The 16,764-nt window shown below is 42.8% G+C and overlaps 4 protein-coding genes and 1 long non-coding RNA gene across 5 annotated transcripts in view; 2 read left to right on the top strand and 3 right to left on the bottom strand.

Annotated features, from left to right (window-relative positions):
• The window catches only part of runx1 (RUNX family transcription factor 1), a 35,890-nt gene extending 35,329 nt beyond the window's left edge, over positions 1-561 (bottom strand). Inside the window, exon 1 of the mRNA XM_049755320.1 lies at positions 437-561. The gene's annotated coding sequence lies outside the window, so the exon portion shown is untranslated. The remainder of the gene's footprint in view (positions 1-436) is intronic.
• urp2 (urotensin II-related peptide) lies at positions 28-2,464 on the top strand. Its single transcript, XM_049755332.2, has 5 exons — positions 28-172; positions 274-573; positions 1,244-1,278; positions 1,449-1,593; positions 1,706-2,464. The coding sequence occupies exons 1-5, from the start codon at positions 82-84 to the stop codon at positions 1,735-1,737; spliced, it is 603 nt and encodes a 200-aa protein (XP_049611289.1). The 5' UTR covers positions 28-81; the 3' UTR covers positions 1,738-2,464.
• Positions 2,465-3,144: 680 nt separating this feature from the next.
• On the bottom strand, positions 3,145-6,622 carry ptk6b (PTK6 protein tyrosine kinase 6b). The gene is made up of 8 exons (XM_049755323.1): positions 6,234-6,622; positions 5,977-6,095; positions 5,719-5,888; positions 5,441-5,600; positions 5,210-5,371; positions 4,609-4,790; positions 4,251-4,404; positions 3,145-4,179 (listed from the first exon to the last, which is right to left on the bottom strand). Exons 1-8 carry the CDS (start codon positions 6,572-6,574, stop codon positions 3,953-3,955), a joined length of 1,515 nt encoding a protein of 504 aa, XP_049611280.1. The 5' UTR covers positions 6,575-6,622; the 3' UTR covers positions 3,145-3,952.
• Positions 6,623-7,277: 655 nt separating this feature from the next.
• Positions 7,278-14,278, bottom strand: srms (src-related kinase lacking C-terminal regulatory tyrosine and N-terminal myristylation sites). The gene is made up of 8 exons (XM_049755324.2): positions 13,588-14,278; positions 11,906-12,027; positions 11,580-11,746; positions 10,335-10,482; positions 10,065-10,223; positions 9,784-9,965; positions 9,557-9,713; positions 7,278-9,117 (listed from the first exon to the last, which is right to left on the bottom strand). The coding sequence occupies exons 1-8, from the start codon at positions 13,959-13,961 to the stop codon at positions 8,918-8,920; spliced, it is 1,509 nt and encodes a 502-aa protein (XP_049611281.1). The 5' UTR covers positions 13,962-14,278; the 3' UTR covers positions 7,278-8,917.
• On the top strand, positions 12,327-16,522 carry LOC125989226 (uncharacterized). Its single transcript, XR_007488629.2, has 2 exons — positions 12,327-12,418; positions 13,466-16,522. It is a non-coding gene; the product is annotated as an uncharacterized lncRNA (long non-coding RNA).
• The last annotated feature ends 242 nt before the right edge of the window (positions 16,523-16,764 follow it).

Below are 16,764 nucleotides of genomic sequence, written 5' to 3'. Positions count from 1 at the left end.
ACTAACAAATCCAAAGAAAGAGTAAAAATCTCAATCGATTTTACATTTTTCCACCTTTCCAAATCACCTTTGAGGTCAACGATGCTTCCTCGAGCTGCGAAATTGCCGTTCATTCCCGTTATGATGCTGATTGTCGCAATGACGCAAATCCGGGCAGCACCCACAGAAAAAGGTAACGAAGCTAAATCTCCATGTTGTTTGTTTTGTTTTTTACTCATCTACTCAAAATAATACCCAAAATCGATTCTGATTTGACCATTTCTGTTCCCCTAGATCCGCTGAAACCTCCAACTCATCTTCCCACTCGTCTTCATTTGTCAGCTGAACCCCCAAGGTCTGGTCAAAGCGAGTTCCTCAAACACTGGCGTCTAAACAGCAGAGCATCTGGGGCAGAAGGAACGAGACGAGGAGACCGAACCACTTCGAGAACATTTACCGCCGGCATGAGATACCATCCTGGGATGGATGGTTCCGAGAAGCGGGGCCAGATACTTAAGATGCTCTCGGTCCTGGAGAGGATGCACCGGACGTTCAACAGCACGCTGAAGACAAGGATCACCTTCCTGCCAAGAGGTTAAACATGTTCACACTTCCTGTCATTATGAGAGAAAAGGCTTGGAAAATGCATCAGACTCCAGAGGGATTATTTCCAAAGGACAAATTCATAGTTTGGATTTGAAGTGTAATTTTTCTGACAGCAGTCCTGGAAACTTTCTGACATGCAATGTTAATCGACGGCAGCCATTTGCACTCTTCACAACACTAACTTACCAGGGCGCCTCCGCTCTTAGTAGTTGTTCATGTGGTGACCTCGTCCGATTTTCAAGATTTTTTTGACACATATATTGCTATCACAACACATAATCTGTTATATACATACATCAATTGAGTGCATGGTTCAGCTTGTCAAAGTGTTGACTCCGCTATGGCGCCATTTTGACTTTAATACGGTGCACTGCTACCCTCTGGTGGCAGTTTGGCGCATTACCACTGTTTAAAGCGCTTGCAATTTAAAGGGCCAGCGCATCAAACCAATGAAAAAGCATAAAATGTCATAACTGGAACCTTGTCAATTAATGTTTTGATTCTTCAGTCGTTTGTGACGTTTAATGAATTAATGATCATTTATCAGCTTTAAAGTAATGATCTTGGGGCTAATAAGACGAAGTGCGTTGAAATTGTCCTACTGGGCATGATATGAAACTACCTGCACAATGTAATCTTTTTTTTTTTTTCTTTGCAGCAAATGCAAGAAATTCAGGACGGAAAAATAAAATGGTAGGTCCCTTTTGATTTTATCCTTCCATTTTCTACATCATGACTTCACATTGACACATTTTCAAAAATAGTTTGGGAATGTTAGGATTGTTTGACCTTGGCGGAGATCAACCAAGCAAATTTGAGTTCAAGCCTAATTTTAAATTTGTCTTTCATGGTCTTATGATGAGGCTGCAGCAATGTTGACCACCTCCCCGCCAGCAGCTGCCAATAGCACCGCTTCCGGAGCGAGTGCCGGCGTCGTCGTCCCCAGCCTTACCGGCCGCAACTTCCGCAAGTCGCTCCCAACGCAGTCCAAGAAGACAAACAAAAGAGGTAACAATCAACAATCGGACCTATGTTAGCATTAACAAAACTGGTGTTCTTGTAGCATCATTGTCTACAAGTTTTTTATTGATTTTTAATTATTATTTTTTTTCTTCAACAGTGTGTTTCTGGAAGTATTGCTCCCAGAACTGAGCTCTCAGCGTTTCACCTGTGAGCCTCATTTCCCTCATCCCTCCTCTATCTATCCATCCATCCATCCATCCATTCAAGGTCATGGCCTTTGCTTTGTCCTCGTGAGAGAAGGAAAACAAAAGTGAACTATTGCTTTACCAAAGTGTCTCATAGCTCCTGGAAAATTTCAATTTGGCCACTATTCTCCATGCATCCAACCAGTTTCCATTCCATACCTATGCTCTGGGCTCGCGTTTGACCTCTGCGTGCTAGGCAACAGTTGCTCAGACATCAGCAGGCCCCGGCCGGGCGGGGCCTTCCACCGCGACGGCGCCAATACCGACTTAGACCTTTTCATCCAACTCGTTAATTAACAAAACTGACCGATCAAAGAAGACGATGTGTGCTCAAGGCTAAGCGCATGGAAAAAGAAATCCCCGTTTAATACCACCCCGCCCGCCTAAAGACAGATGCACATTGCTTTTTTTTTATGTGTATGCCTTCTTGAAATAAAGTGCTTCTACAACATGCCAACGACAACAGAAACTAATTGTATGTTTTAATGTCTTTTTTTTGACGTCATTGTTTTCGCTGAATGACTCAAAAGTTCAGAAAGTTGATTAGCAACTCAACAAAAAAGCCCATATGAGTAAATGAGGATGAAAAAGGGTTGCAGCTAACGGTTTTAATAATCAAGTAATCTGTTGATTATTTTGTGGATTAATCAATAAACCATTTTTTTTAAAAACCCATTCCATGCTATTAATCTAAAATAGAATATTATTTCTGATACACAAACGTGAATGATTTATATTTGTTTGGTTCGTAACATGTCAGAAAACAGGCATAAATGTTGCTCATCGTTTTTTCAAAAGAAAAGCAAATGTTCTATTTTGATTCAAAACAAAGATAATCAGTCTGTTTTTATGGAAGCTCCTCGTTAAATTGACGTACTATATCCCGAGCCAGATTTTTGTTTTTTCTTCCCCGCAACAAAAACGACACAATCACTGTATTTGTGGTGTGACTTTACATGGAAAGCGTGGAAAGCGTTGTAGTGGTGGCTGTACATTCCTCATGTGGATGTTTCCATGGTAACAGATAAGCGTGTTTGCTGTTTGGATGAGTAAAGTGCGCTTAATTACATTCAGAGCGTTTCACTGCCACTGTTGCCCCGGTGATGAGTGTGTGTGTCTGTACATGCATCTATGAGTTTGGAGAGAGAGGTGTTAAATACACAGAGGTGTTGCGCATGTAATTATTTAGCATTCATTGAGCTACAGCACACAATCATGTAGTAGTCCCAAATTATTCCAAAAAGAAGCAGGTGGAATAATTTCGCCTTCAAGTGGTAAATTGCAACAATGCCAGTTGCTCAATATCCACCAAAAAAGCAATCAGATTGGAAGGATTAGTCACACACTATGGTGAAAATAAAAAAGTGAATTATTTATTATTCTTTTAAATGGACTGTATAAAAAAGTGAATTATTTATTATTCTTTTAAATGGACTGTATATTCGTCCCAAACGTGGCCTTCTGACATGCTTTTCCTCTTATTATTTGTGAAACCAAATTGTCTCATTCATGTCACACTATTGTGTAAAATCCTAAATCGATATTTTACTATTGGACTTTTTAGTTGATAAAAATGCATGGCCATTAGATTATACCCAGGACGAGAAGATTTTCAAGATTAACTACATAACTGTAACCCAACACAAATACAATTACACATTTTCTAAAATCTGTAACAAAGAAAATAATTGACGGATAAAACTGACTGGCCTGACCTGAGCAGAAAGGAATCGCCGCCATTTTTTTTCAGCAGCGGATTTATCACACAAATGCAAAGTATGGCTCTTTTCACTGGCTCAGTGACATAATACTTGATTCATTCAAAAAAACAATAAAACTTGCTTATGTATTAAGCTCCCAAACTCTAGCAGTTCCCTCACACTGAATCCTCTAAAGTGTCCATACACTGCAAAAAGATGTTGTTTTACTCCGTTTTATAAATAGTCTATGCAAATGGAGCTCTGCATATTTTCAAATATATGCATACATTTGAGCATAAAAAAGCAATATGAGGCGTGTGTGTGTGTGTGTGTGTGTGTGTGTGTGTGTGTGTGTGAATGCTTGATTGTTAATCAAACGCACCCAGCGATTGGATGGCGACCTATCTTGGCGTATCCTGCTTCTCTTGCCAAAAGTCATTTTCGGTTTATGGAAGCCTGTTAAGTGTCTGTAGGTGTTGTAGGTGCTTCTTTGTCTATATGTGCCAAGAGACTCCCGTCGTAGATGTTGTACATTTGCTCCTTCAGTTGCGAGAATGAGGGCCGCTGCTCGGGATCGCTATTCCAGCATTTGGACATCAGTTCGTAGAGGAATGGCGGACAACCAGGAGGTGCTGGCATTCTGTAGCCTTCGCTGACCAGCTTGTCCGCTTCCTGCCCGCTCAGACCTGCCGAGAAGAGCACCCGCTCGTTATGGAAAATCAGCACGCTCTTCACCGACTTTCAGCTAGCCACTCGCCTGGGTAGGGCACACCTCCGTAGGTGACCATCTCGTAGAGGAGGACGCCGAAGGACCACACGTCTGACTTGATGGAAAATTTCCTCTGGTTGATGGCCTCCGGCGCGCTCCATTTGTGCGGGGTGGCTTTCTGGTACGCAAAGTAGATTGGCTCCTGGGAAACCAAAAACACCATTGCGTGACTTCATGTGCTTTTAAAATGATTTCATGTCAGTTTATGGCAATTTTCTACCAAGTATCTTCACACTTTTTTTTTTTTTTTAACCTTTTGGGAGTTTCCCATGATTTAGACAATCTGTAACAGTTGGCAGCTTTGCTAATCGTCTCTTTACAATTTGCATAAATAAGCATCGCCAACCTTGATGACTTGGGTCAGTCCAAAGTCGGCCACCTTGCAGATGTAGTCTTCTCCAACCAGGACGTTCCGGGCCGCCAAGTCTCTATGGACGAAATTATGCTCTTCCAGGAACGACATCCCATCAGCCACCTGACCGGCCATGTCCGACAGTGATGTCATATCCTGCTGCTTGCCCTCGGGACCTCAATGTGAACACAAAAGAAACGGCCTGTGTTGTGTTGCCCATGTTAAATGCTAGTTTGCTGTAATGTCAAAGATGCTACATGCTAACTGGAGCTAGCAATAGTTTGGTGTAACTTATCTTCTACATGCTAATAGTTGCTAGCATCTCCAGTGCAATATTATTGGTTGGGGCAGCCAAGCAACTCGAGGCAAAACACACCCGAGGATACCCAGATTTTTTAAATATCTATCAAATCAACTTGGTTAAGTTTACCGACATTCATAGGCATCCAATCAGAACTCAAATTCTTAACTCATTAGGCCTGTGTCATAGTGCTACATGCTAAAATGCTAACAGTAGTTCACGCAATATCAGATGAACTTTTATTCTTGTTATTAAATTGGATTCAATTCAACTGATCACAAAAAAGTAACCTACTTCTGAGCAGGTCCAGCAGACTTCCTTTCTCCATCAGCTCGGTGATGATGTAATATGGCGTGGAGGCGGTACAGACGGCAAAAAGCGAGATGAGGTGACGGTGGCGCAGGCGCTTGAGGATCTGCACTTCCCTCTGGAACTCTGAGTGGTTTACCTCCGAGTCTGGAGACAAAGAGAAAAGAAGGTCACCACGCAGAAACTGCAGACGGGCCAACGCGGGAACATAAATACCGTTCTTGATGATCTTGACGGCCACGCGAATGCGCGACTTCCACCATCCTCGGTAGACATCCCCAAAGAAGCCGCTTCCCAACTTCTCCTCCAAGGTGAACTCCTCCTTGGATAGCTCCCACAATTCATCTGGGAATTGGACTTCTGCCACGTGTTCTTTCTAAGGGAACACACACACACACACACACACACACACACACACACACACAAGACGCAGACGAGTGAGGGAGGTAAACACAGACTCATGACAAGACTTGAAGTGAGAATCTATTTGCTACCGGCCTGCAGGGTTCCCCCAGTGTGTCCTCGTTGCTGAGACGGAGACGGTTGTTGCAGTAGTGCGCCACCAGATTGCTCAGCGACGTAAACTGCTGCATACCATCCAGGTCAAAGAGACCGTCGGACGTTTGGGTGATCTTGAAGTGTTTCACTCGATAGCTGGAACGCACTGCACACAGGCAGGCGCACGCAAACCGGCTTTCATTACAACTGACTTTTTATCTTTGGCGGGGGGGGGGACATGGACATGGTCTTGCCTGAGAGAACATATCCGAGATGGTTCTCACTGGATCGGATGAGGAACGCTCCCGGTCTGTTACCCGGTGCCATGAGGAGACTTATGGCGTCTGAGCGGTTCATGGTCCCAAAATTCCATCTGATACATGTGAGGGCAAAGAAAGAATGTCACGTAAACATAATTTGACTTCTTGTGTCAGGAAGAAGTACCATCATTACCGAGTAGCGTCAAGAAAGTAGCATTTTAAGCTAATGCCAATGTGCATTGTCAACTCACGGTTCCACCTGCATACTGGTCTCAGTTTTCTTCAGGTAGTTTCCGGGCACAACGCCGCTATCAAGCTTGCTTCCAGTCGGGTCCAGCCTACATACAGTCCACCAGTCATCACTTCGGTGCTGGACCTTGAACACATCTCCCGTCTGAAAGGTCAACTCATTTGAGTTGCGGCCCTGGAAGTCCCACATGGCTTCATATGTGCTCCCGCTCTCCTCTTTGTCCGCCGGTTGTGGCAGGGGCGGTTCTGGGTTCGATGCTATCTGGCCGTCCACCTTTGTTTTGTTGTCCCTGTGCAGCCTCTGCCACAGAGCCGGGCATGCACTGCGCAGGCATTCGTCCATGTTTGAGGGAAGTAGAAGAAGACGCCCTGGATTACAATGGTCTGCAGCACCTGTTGGACCAGTAGTGACGTGGTTGGATTTCGGGGAATGTTGCTGGGGGACTTGAGCAACACATGCCACATGCGCACACGCGCTTCCGTTTGATTGCATTCTTCCTGGCATGAGTTGCTTGTGCATTCTATCATGTCACCGCACATGAGAGCAAACAACCACACTACGGGACATCATCCAGTTTTCATTACCACCCCTCAAACAATTCTCAAATCAATATAAGAAATTCTAGACACCAAAATGGGAAACAAAGTGGACAAAATTGGACAGGATGGTATATTATGAGACATGCTGGGACAAAAAAGAAGGATGGGATCATTATGGGGCAGAGCTGGGGAGACGCAATGGAGCACGATAGGAAACTCTCTGGGACAGAGAGTCAATAGGTGACTGTAAGAAAAAATGGGCAGGCTGAGATTTGAAAGGACACGATGGAGGAGGGGGGGGGGGCGGATTCATACAAAATGTGACACTTGTGGGAACAGTAGAGGACATTATGGGAGACTAAGGCACAAAATCATTTCCATCCAGGGAACATGACAAATCATTCCATCCGCTACATCAATTTATTTTTTTTCAAAACCAAAACTTCTAAGTACTTCCTGTAACAGATAACTATTGCATAAAAATAGCAAGTGAAAGTATGTCAACATTAGAGTGGAAAGACTTTATTGTTTGTGACTCATAAGTAACTTGTCACTCTATACATTTTTCTTTTTTGTATGGCTCAAGATTGTAAGTGTGAAAGTAACAAAGTTGCATTGTTGTGTCTCATTGCATGGCATGCAAGCAAGCAACCCTGTCAAAAGCGCAGTCGAGCCGTTGTGATCGTGGCGACGACGGCTGTGTAAACATAGCGCCCCCTCTGGACGCATCTGGAAGACTGACTTCACGTAATACTTTGTCTTTGGCCACACCGGCAGAGTGTTGGAATGTGCAAAACAGCCAAGGGGTGGGCAAACGTTTGTGCTCACTTTTATAAGAAAAAAAAAAAAAAAAAGGACGAATGGGTCGGGTCATCAGATGAGGAAAGATTTAAAAATGGAATTAAAAAATAAAACATGTAAAACCTAAATTATACAAATAAAATATTTAGATAAAATATAATTCGTTCTTATTTTAACATATTATTTATTAATATATTGTAATCTATGGCGAATTTAAACAAACAAAATTTTCCATGTTCAATTCGCCATGGAGGAATTCACCTATTATTTTTTTTTTTTTTTGCGTGACCTCAAAAGTAGCAATTAGTGTCAAGTAAGAATGTTAACTGCTGGAAAGTCTTTCCCGTTTTGCTCTGCTGAGTGGCTGTTAAAAAGCAGAAGCAAATAATGGGCAAGTTATTGATTTTTTAAGAAGGGTTTGAAATTGAATTTGAAATGTTTTAGATCATAACGCTGGTCTACAGCATAGTTTAAATTACAGATGCTTAATGAGTCCTGAAAAGTATTTTTGACACAAATTTAAACAGTCAATTACTTTCTAGCATATTAAGGTTTGGCAATATTTTCATTTTTATGTTTGACCTAGAAAAGCTTACGCAATACGAATTTAACCGTTACTTGTAATTTGTAGCTATGACATCACAGAAAAAAAGAGAACAAAGTAGGGCAGATTTGGAATCAGTGTAAAATTTGTATCTCTAAAAGTTTACTTGCATCTCTGATTAAAAAAATGTAGTAAACAGTTGTTGACCAGAAATGATCATTCTTTACAGCTCAAACTATTAATATAGGCACCTGCAAACATTTAGGGGGCACTTGCGAGGTTCTTGGTAAATGGAGCCATTTTTGTAACACTTTCTTAATAAATAAAATAACCAACTATTTGATTCCATAAAAAATGAATCCAATTCAATCTGAGGAGGGAAAAAAGGGTAACTCATTCTTACGAATTTGAAAATACTCTTTATCAAAAAAAAACCTGAGCCCTAATTTGCCCACCCATGGTCAATGTGCAGTGCTTTAACAACGACGCAAGCCTGAACACTTTCAGGTTTCCATTTTTGTTCTCAAGAAATGATCATGCTAAAGCTAATGACCAAAAGGGAATTCTGCCTCCATTGAGAAATCAGAAACGTTCCATCTTCCTTTAGAAAGGTGATTGGACAAAAATATTAGCTTCTGTCAGGCAGCAATGTGGCTAACCAGCACATCATTATTGCACATAGCGCCTCCTTGTGGCCTGTATTCATCATTGGTGGTCTTCAGATGAAAAATTCTTTCACCACAGTTTTTGTCAGCGTCTGTGGGAACAAAGTTGTCCTCCTCCTCACCGCCAGCCACGTGGTCACACCTCAATGGTCTTGAAGTAGATCCGAGCGTAAATGGAGTCCAGCTGGCTATGCAAAGCATGGAAGGAAGGCCTCTTGGACGGCTCGGCCGCCCAGCAGTCCATCATGATGCGGTGGATGTTGTGAGGACATCTGCTCGGACACGCCAGGCGAGCCCCTGATGACAGCAGTTCCAACACCTGCTTGTTGCTTTTGCCTGAAAGAAAGGTCGTCACACAATTCCGCTAAATTCACTGAGCTGTAAATGTAGGAAAACAAATGACAATATATGCTACGTAGGATTGAACTTCAATAAACGTTTCAAACTCCATTTTACGTTACCCTGAATTTTACTGTACTTGTAACAAAAGAAGTTTAAGCCACAGGAACCGAAGAGCGTACCACTAGAGGGAGCTCACATAGCGCTGAGACTCACTGCAACTTAAGTTCATTTCTAAACTTTCAGAGGGCATGAAGGTGGGAGTTCTTCAGGGCTCATGTTGAGGCCCCCTAAAATAGGGACAATTTCAAACCTAGGCCCTCAAAAGGCAATTATTGACTATGCACTTTGTATTACAATTCTTTCAACATTTTTTTTTGTGTTGATGAAAATATTTCCAAAACATGTAGTACTACGTTAGGATGTTACACACTACCTTCATAGGGCATTTTCCCACGTGACATCATCTCGTAGAGCAGAACGCCAAAGGACCACACGTCCGACTTGACGGAGAACTTTTGGTGAATGGCGGCCTCCGGTGCCGTCCACCGCACGGGTATCTTGGTGGTCCGGCTAGCCGTGTACACGCTGTCCTGGAAAACGGGGCCAAAGAGACGATGGGATTGTTTCCAAAGTACTTCTTTTTATGAGTCATCAACACACCTTGATAATACGAGCCAGTCCGAAGTCTGCCACCTTGCAGACCAGATCCTCTCCCACCAGGATGTTTCTCGCCGCCAAGTCTCTGTGGACGATGTTCCTGTCTTCCAGGTAGGCCATGCCCTCGGCCACCTGACTGCCCATGTAGATGAGGTGAGCTGAGGTCAGCACCTGGCCTTCTGCAGCTGACCACATTGAAATGTCCAAAGGTTTTGACGTTAACTCTCAATGGAAATGTTTTTGTGGGAACATTTGGAATTGTCATTTTCTAAATGTGAACTCACAGGCCAGGTAAGATTTGAGGCTTCCTTTGGTCATCAGCTCGGTCACAATATAGACAGGTTCTCCTCGGGAGCACATGGCCAGCAACTGGATCAGCTTGGGATGGTGGAGGCTCTTGAGCGCTTGCACCTCCTTCACAAACTCATCCTGTTTGGTGTCCTCTGAAAATCACCCAAAAGAAAAACACGTCTTCATATGTTCCAGACCAATGCGCAAAAGGTGAAAATATACAATACATTGTTTGAAGGAGAAAAAAATAAATAAATGGATACCTTGTTTGAGCATCTTAATGGCTACCCGCTTATTCTCGGTGGTCCACAGAGCCTCCCACACTTCTCCAAAGTGTCCTTCGCCCAACTTGCGGTGCATCTTGAACTCCTCCCGAGGCCGCTCCCAAGGCTCCATGTCGTAAAGCTCCCGCTGCGGAGCACAAGCATGTGAGTACACGCCGCACGGCGCCGGGGTGTGTACGTGTGTGTCATCCGTGTTTCACGCAGCAGCTTCCTTGCTGGTTCTTCTCTGACATGCTCCAGTGTCCTCACCGCTGATGATAATGAGGACAACCAAGAGGACAAAGCCGTCGTTTGTCACTGATGAAGAAGACAAGCCAGGCGACTTCTTGTGATCATCTTTTATTATGGATGTGCCACAAACATGATCCACAGTGAAAGCGTTTGACATTTGACAAGTCAACACAATGTAAAAAAAAAAAAAACGTGACAAAAGACTGAAATGATAACTCTTGAATGAGATTTGTCCATTACACAAAGAAACAACGACATTGTCACATTGTGCCTGCTTGTTAACATTAACAAGGAAACTTCATTGAAATGCGACTATTCTAATACCGTACAATTATTGTTGCTACAATATTATTTTTTTATATTATTTTTCCATACACTTTTTATACCACCATTGCTATTATCAGTTTTGTGTACACTGAAACAAAACAAAATAATCATAGTAAGAGAATCAAGTTTGAAATTGTAAGAAAAGAGTGGATCATTTTTCAACAGAAAAATTGGAATATACAAGAATAAAATTGCATTAAAATTGAGTGAAAAAATATTTTGTAATTGAAATTCTCAAGGGAAAAAGTTGGACTATTTTCAGAATAAAGTATTATATTTAATGTTTGGGATTTATGAACAATTCTGAAATTCGAAGAATCTATGAGAACTCTAAAAAGTTGCTACACAAAAAAGCCATTGTACAAGAGTAGAGTTGTATTTTGTTGTTGTTGATATTTTAGAGATTGTGTCTTCGAAAAGAAGTTGAAATGTGAAGGAATAAGTTTCACTTTTTTTTAAAGAAATAAATCATAACTATATGAGAATAATGTCTTTCTTTTTCTTAAAGAAGACCTTCCCTAAATCCCTGAAGGAGAAAAAGTTGCATTCTTTGTCAACAAAAACACCAAAAAGAACTGGAACCGGGTTGGAAGCTTGTCCAATTGTAAGCGCTGACAATATACTATATTGATGCATAGATTAATATTCGGCTGTGTGAATCTTTACCTGCTGAACACAAGGTTCCGTCAGCAGCACGCCCAAACTGCGAGGGTTCTTCTGGTAGTACGAGACCAGCTCGCCCAGCGTCGCGAAGGAGATCTTGTCTGACACGAAATAAGCGCCGATGGAGGAACGCTGCACACGAAAGTGGATCACCTTCCCGTCGCTTCGAGCTGGAAGTTTCACAGGCACAAAAGATGTCCACATAAGAGGACATTTGTGTTCGAGCATCACCTTACATCCAACCCATTCCAAGATGCTAATCACGCAAGAAAAACTCAAAAAAGTAAATATATGACAAGAATATACATAAAAAATAAAAACACACACACCTGAGAGGGTGTACTCATCACTGTGACTTTCACTGATGCGTACCAGGAAGCAGCCATCTTTGTTTTGGGGGGCCAGCAGCAGCTTCTCGGCTTTGGTACGGTTGATGTTGCCGTAGTACCACCTGCACACACGGCCATTTTAGTCAACATCTCATTTCCCCTTCCTCTTCCATCTCTTCCTGGGATCCTTAACGGTGGAAGGAGCTAATATGTTGAGTGAGGAGGTTGCAGATTAAGAAATGAGATATAGCCGCATAAACAAACAGAAGAAGAATGTAAACACTAAACTGGTCGGCACAGGTGAGATGGTTTACGTGGATGCGATCGGTGTGGGCGTGTCGCTCAGGTTTCGCTGAAACTAACAACAAATGACTGATTCAATTAAAAAGGCCATTTTGATGTATTATTAGTCCTTGCCAATCACATGTGTGCATATTTGGGATTATTTTTTACTCAAAACATTTGTATGAAGTTCCAAAGTGGAACGCAAGTTCACCAAAAGAGCTTTGTTGGGTGCTTTCTGTTTTGTTTTTAGTCTGACATGGATTCCAAAAGAAGCAGCAGTGCGGATCTTTGTGCACTTGTGCAACAGTTGAAGGTGACAGAGAGTATTCCTATTTTCCTTTGCATTTTCTTTTTTCCTAATAAAAGAGGCAAAGCAGTATCTTGAACAGATTGTCAAATTGAAATGATAAAGAGGGGAATATGAAATTTGGCGGCCTATGAAGAAAATGTACTAATGGGTCAGTTTTCTTTGAGCGTTAAACCGGTTCTGCTCGACACGCAAAATAAGAACAAGGTCAGCATCAACAAAGCAGCAGCAGTGTTTTAAATGTCACGTTAACTTTGATTGTGGAAATGACAAATGGCATGCCAGAAAGGTCAAATCAATCAAATACATAATACTCTACAGAGATCTGATCAGATAGAGCGGATCAGGAGATATTTTGCATTGAATACAAAATCGATAAACTGTTGTAAAGTCATAATTTACTGACCGACCATTGACATCATAGATTGGAGCCGCAAAATAATACACGACACCAAACACAATCTTGTTCACTGCAGGGATGTTCTAAACAAGTTTCTTAGCATATACAGTCGGACTATTTTCAATTTTTTTTTCCCCCCAAATTAATTTTTGGGTGGGGAGTTTGGTTTCACCACCAGTTTTGCGTATATTGATAGTTCATCAGTGTTTTGGGTTGATTAAGGTTTAATTGTTACTATCTTTCCTCAATGCATTTCAATTCATTCATTCATTCATTTCATTTTTTTTTTAACTTCATAACCAACGATTAGCTCCAAAATCCTGATTGTGTAAAGTAAAGCCAGCTATATGATAAGTCTGTAGGAAATGAAGGGAGAAAGAAAAAAAAAAAAACACTGGCCCTTTAAGGACCATTTGATCAATTATTTTAACACGAATCCTAAATGATTTAAATGATATTCTCAGTAGTTTAGAATAAACAAAACATTTGACTCAAACAGACATACGCTGTCGAGAAAATGCGATCTATCTTTTCCATAATTGTATACCATTCTTCTTTCTGCGTTAAGTGGAGCAGGTCGCAAGCAGGATGACAACCGACCTGAGGTCAGCACTAAATTCAGCTCCCTACGCTTCAGGTGAGGCGGGCACACGCTGTTAACCGACCTGAAATCAGACCGCTCGCACTCACTTGTGTTTGGCGAACTCGTCCTGGAGAACGGCCAAATAGTTGGCAGGGATGAGTCCAGACTCCAGCGAGCCGGTCACCTTTTTGGCGAGAACGTAGCGACCCCGCTGCTCCAGCACAGAAAGCTTCTCGCCCTCCCGGACCGTCAGCTCGTCGTCGCTGCGGGCCTCGAAGTCGAAGAGCGCCGCGTAGAGTTGGACCGGCCTCTTCTTGGGCGACGGCACGCGGATGTCGCCCGACACCGTCCTGATCTCGGCTCCATGCGCGGCCGGGTTGGCGATCACATGGTCCGACGCGCTCGGGTAGCGGAGGTCGGGCCAGATGTAGTCCCAAAGGCGCTTGAAACAGGGCATGCAGGAGCGGCAGCAGCCCTCCATGACCTCCGGATCTCAGAAGCGTCCTTCAAGCGTTGAACGCGAGCCTCCGCAGCCCAGCAGAAGCCAAGCAGCACAGAAGCAGCCGCCCCGCTCGCGGTGCTGCTCTCGTGCGCGGCCGGCCGGGATGAAGCATTGTTCCGGGCCAGCGGCAGCGCGCTCCGGATGAGCCGGACCGACCGGTTTTTTTTCCCGAGCGCATGGACGCGAGCCGCCGTGGGAATGCGGAAGCGGTCGAGGACATCCGTGGTGGCAGCTTCGGGCTCGGCCTTACTTTTGGACCGACTGACAGGCGCGTGCGTTCGCGTGCGTCCTTCGAAGTATTTGGCTCACGCGTGCGTGACACCTGACAGGTGCGTGCGCGCGCGGGCACACGGGCGCGCACCCTACAAACAATGAGCAACGATCCTTTTCACGATGACGTCACACACTCCCGACTGGCAAAAAGTCGGATTGAACGAATTCTTGTATGATTATTCTCTCAACATTCCCATTTTTTTTTGCAAGTAAAAGGATACTTGGTCTTTATGGTCCTGAAACCCCGTTAAAAAGCGTTCATCTCAATTTAAATATATTGCTTTTGCTGTAAAAGACAAAAGAGCTGAGCTGGTTAGGACAGTTTTTATTATCATTAGTATATTTAACTTTGTGTTGTACATTTCAGGAGGTCCGAAGAAAAAACAAAACGTTCCAAGTGACAGCACATTGAAAATAAAGTCACCATTAGATTGTTGACATGATATGTTCTCTTTGACAAAACACAACGTAAAGTCTCATTTACATATATGAACACATTAGGTCCACTGTTGTATGAAACCAAGAAAGACAATAAATAGAAAATGGTATCAAAGAGGGCAGCAAATGAGTTTGTACAAAACTTTGTGTTGTTTTTGTTTCCTGAGGTTGACGTGTGTCGTCTGCACCCTTCTCGATCGCTAAATATACGAATAGACCTCCAAAGTGGGTCTCAATGGCTTTTCATTCTCTCACACCGATCGATCGGTGTGTGTATGAGTGTCTACAGAACTGAGCCCCTCCAACCCCCCCCCCCCTTCCAAAAAAGATAACAAGAATGAAAGATGCTTCTTGTTTCTTCTTCACAAACTGGCATCCAACTAGCTGTTAGCATCCTAAATTAATGAATGGCTAGATGAGAGCAGATTAATAGCAATAAGAGCACGCACATGGGGAAATTCCTCTTCCTATGGCTTCATGCTAAAAGGCATTTCGAATCCCGAATGTATACAGTACATGGTTAGATGCTAGCAACCTCTTTGTATCCTTTAGTCAAGAAATGTCGAGAAATGCACAATTATTGTTCCCTCGGTGGCCTATGGCTAAATGCTCACAAGCGGTTAGATCTAACTGATTCATAGCTGGATGCTAGCCAGATGTTGAAGAGAACCAAAATCTGTATTTATTTATTTATTTTTCCGCAAAAGTACATCGGTTGGGGCTCTCGTTGGATAAATGGGTGTGCTCGTTGAGAAGCCGCTTGGCTAGCTAGCTAGCAAATGCAAACAATGGGCATGTATACCAACAGCAGTTAGCATCACTTAGTCAGTAAAAAAATGATTGGCACAACCTCTGCAATTTATGGCTAAATGTTATGACCCCGTCAGATGCCTCTAAAATCCTCCGGCCGCCAATTGACCGCTTAAAGACCTATTCTACTACCCGCACGGATCTTCTCACCAATCGGTATTCACGCTAGTTTTTAGGGGATAGTATCCACATTTGAAACATCATAGTGACCCAATGACGTCTCAAAATGTTGGCCTGCTCAAGCAATTAGGCTTTTACCTCCTTTTTTGAATTCCCCCCAAAAGCTTTTTTTTTTTCCCAACAGACAATCCCCCTAACTTTCTCTGGACCATATCCTCCAATGTTTAAAATTCTTGATGCGTTGTACTCCGATCGATGTGGCCATTCCATTTATAATCAGCATTTTGACAGACATTTTTTGTAACATTAACAAACAACTCCTCAGACAGCTATGGCTAAATGCTAACTGCATCACTTAGTTACGTAGTCACATAATTCTGCGACTTATGGCTAAATGTTAGCAAGCAGTTAGCATGACCCTATCTTAATGCATGACTACACGACAGCAAACTCTTAGAATCTGTTAAGTCACACATGGCTAAATGCTAACTATTAGCATCCTTTCAGTGACCTCTGTCGAAACAATAACAAGCAGTTAGTATCCCTAACTCAGACTCGTGAGATGTAGTGAGCTGGTAGCATTCATCACATCAGGTTCAACGTTAAAAGGCTGTTTGCAAAGATTGGTAGGGTTAAAAAATAAAATAAAAATAAATAGCTAACGCTAACGACTTCAATTGAAAAGGTGTCCAGCTGTTATTTCTATGTTGTTCATCCCATTTTCATTGTTGGAGGGTGTTGTCGGGGGTGGGAGAAAAATCATTGAATACGAGGGAACAACGGGGCAGAAAGTTGAAGTTCTGTACATGTAAACATCACACTTCCACTGAGTGAAACGAGGCCAAGCGAGCAATTCAGATCGTCATCCAGAACACAGCAGAAAGAAAGAAAGAAAGAAAAATATCAATGACACGAACCTGGAACACACAGTCAGTGATAAATAGCTGGCCAATGTGTTTGCGTCCTCAGAGAGCTGGCGTCTATCCAAATCAACTTTGGGCAAGACGCTTAGTGCACCCTGGAATGGTCGACAATCAACCGCAGGGCACAGACTGAGCATTTACACTCACATTTACACCTATGGGCAATTTAGGCGAGATTTATTGACTAGCAGTATGATGTGTGACCAATGTCAACCCTG

This window comes from Syngnathus scovelli, chromosome 2, assembly GCF_024217435.2.
Source record: "Syngnathus scovelli strain Florida chromosome 2, RoL_Ssco_1.2, whole genome shotgun sequence".
In the NCBI taxonomy this organism is placed as follows: domain Eukaryota; kingdom Metazoa; phylum Chordata; class Actinopteri; order Syngnathiformes; family Syngnathidae; genus Syngnathus; species Syngnathus scovelli.
This window is presented reverse-complemented; position numbering and strand designations above follow the sequence as displayed.

What these genes read in the sequence shown, in the direction of transcription:
- urp2 (XM_049755332.2), top strand. Translation starts at nt 82, where the DNA reads ATGCTTCCTCGAGCTGCGAAATTGCCGTTCATTCCCGTTATGATGCTG. An exon ending in GGCAGCACCCACAGAAAAAG is followed by an intron (nt 173 to 273) that starts GTAACGAAGCTA and finishes CTGTTCCCCTAG; the next exon opens with ATCCGCTGAAACCTCCAACT. An exon ending in GATCACCTTCCTGCCAAGAG is followed by an intron (nt 574 to 1,243) that starts GTTAAACATGTT and finishes TTTTCTTTGCAG; the next exon opens with CAAATGCAAGAAATTCAGGA.
- ptk6b (XM_049755323.1), bottom strand. Translation starts at nt 6,574, where the DNA reads ATGGACGAATGCCTGCGCAGTGCATGCCCGGCTCTGTGGCAGAGGCTG. An exon ending in ACCAGTATGCAGGTGGAACC is followed by an intron (nt 6,096 to 6,233) that starts GTGAGTTGACAA and finishes CACATGTATCAG; the next exon opens with ATGGAATTTTGGGACCATGA. An exon ending in CGGAGGTGTGCCCTACCCAG is followed by an intron (nt 4,180 to 4,250) that starts GCGAGTGGCTAG and finishes TCTTCTCGGCAG; the next exon opens with GTCTGAGCGGGCAGGAAGCG.
- srms (XM_049755324.2), bottom strand. Translation starts at nt 13,961, where the DNA reads ATGGAGGGCTGCTGCCGCTCCTGCATGCCCTGTTTCAAGCGCCTTTGG. An exon ending in TGATGAGTACACCCTCTCAG is followed by an intron (nt 11,747 to 11,905) that starts GTGTGTGTGTTT and finishes TGAAACTTCCAG; the next exon opens with CTCGAAGCGACGGGAAGGTG. An exon ending in CCTCAAATCTTACCTGGCCT is followed by an intron (nt 9,966 to 10,064) that starts GTGAGTTCACAT and finishes CAATGTGGTCAG; the next exon opens with CTGCAGAAGGCCAGGTGCTG.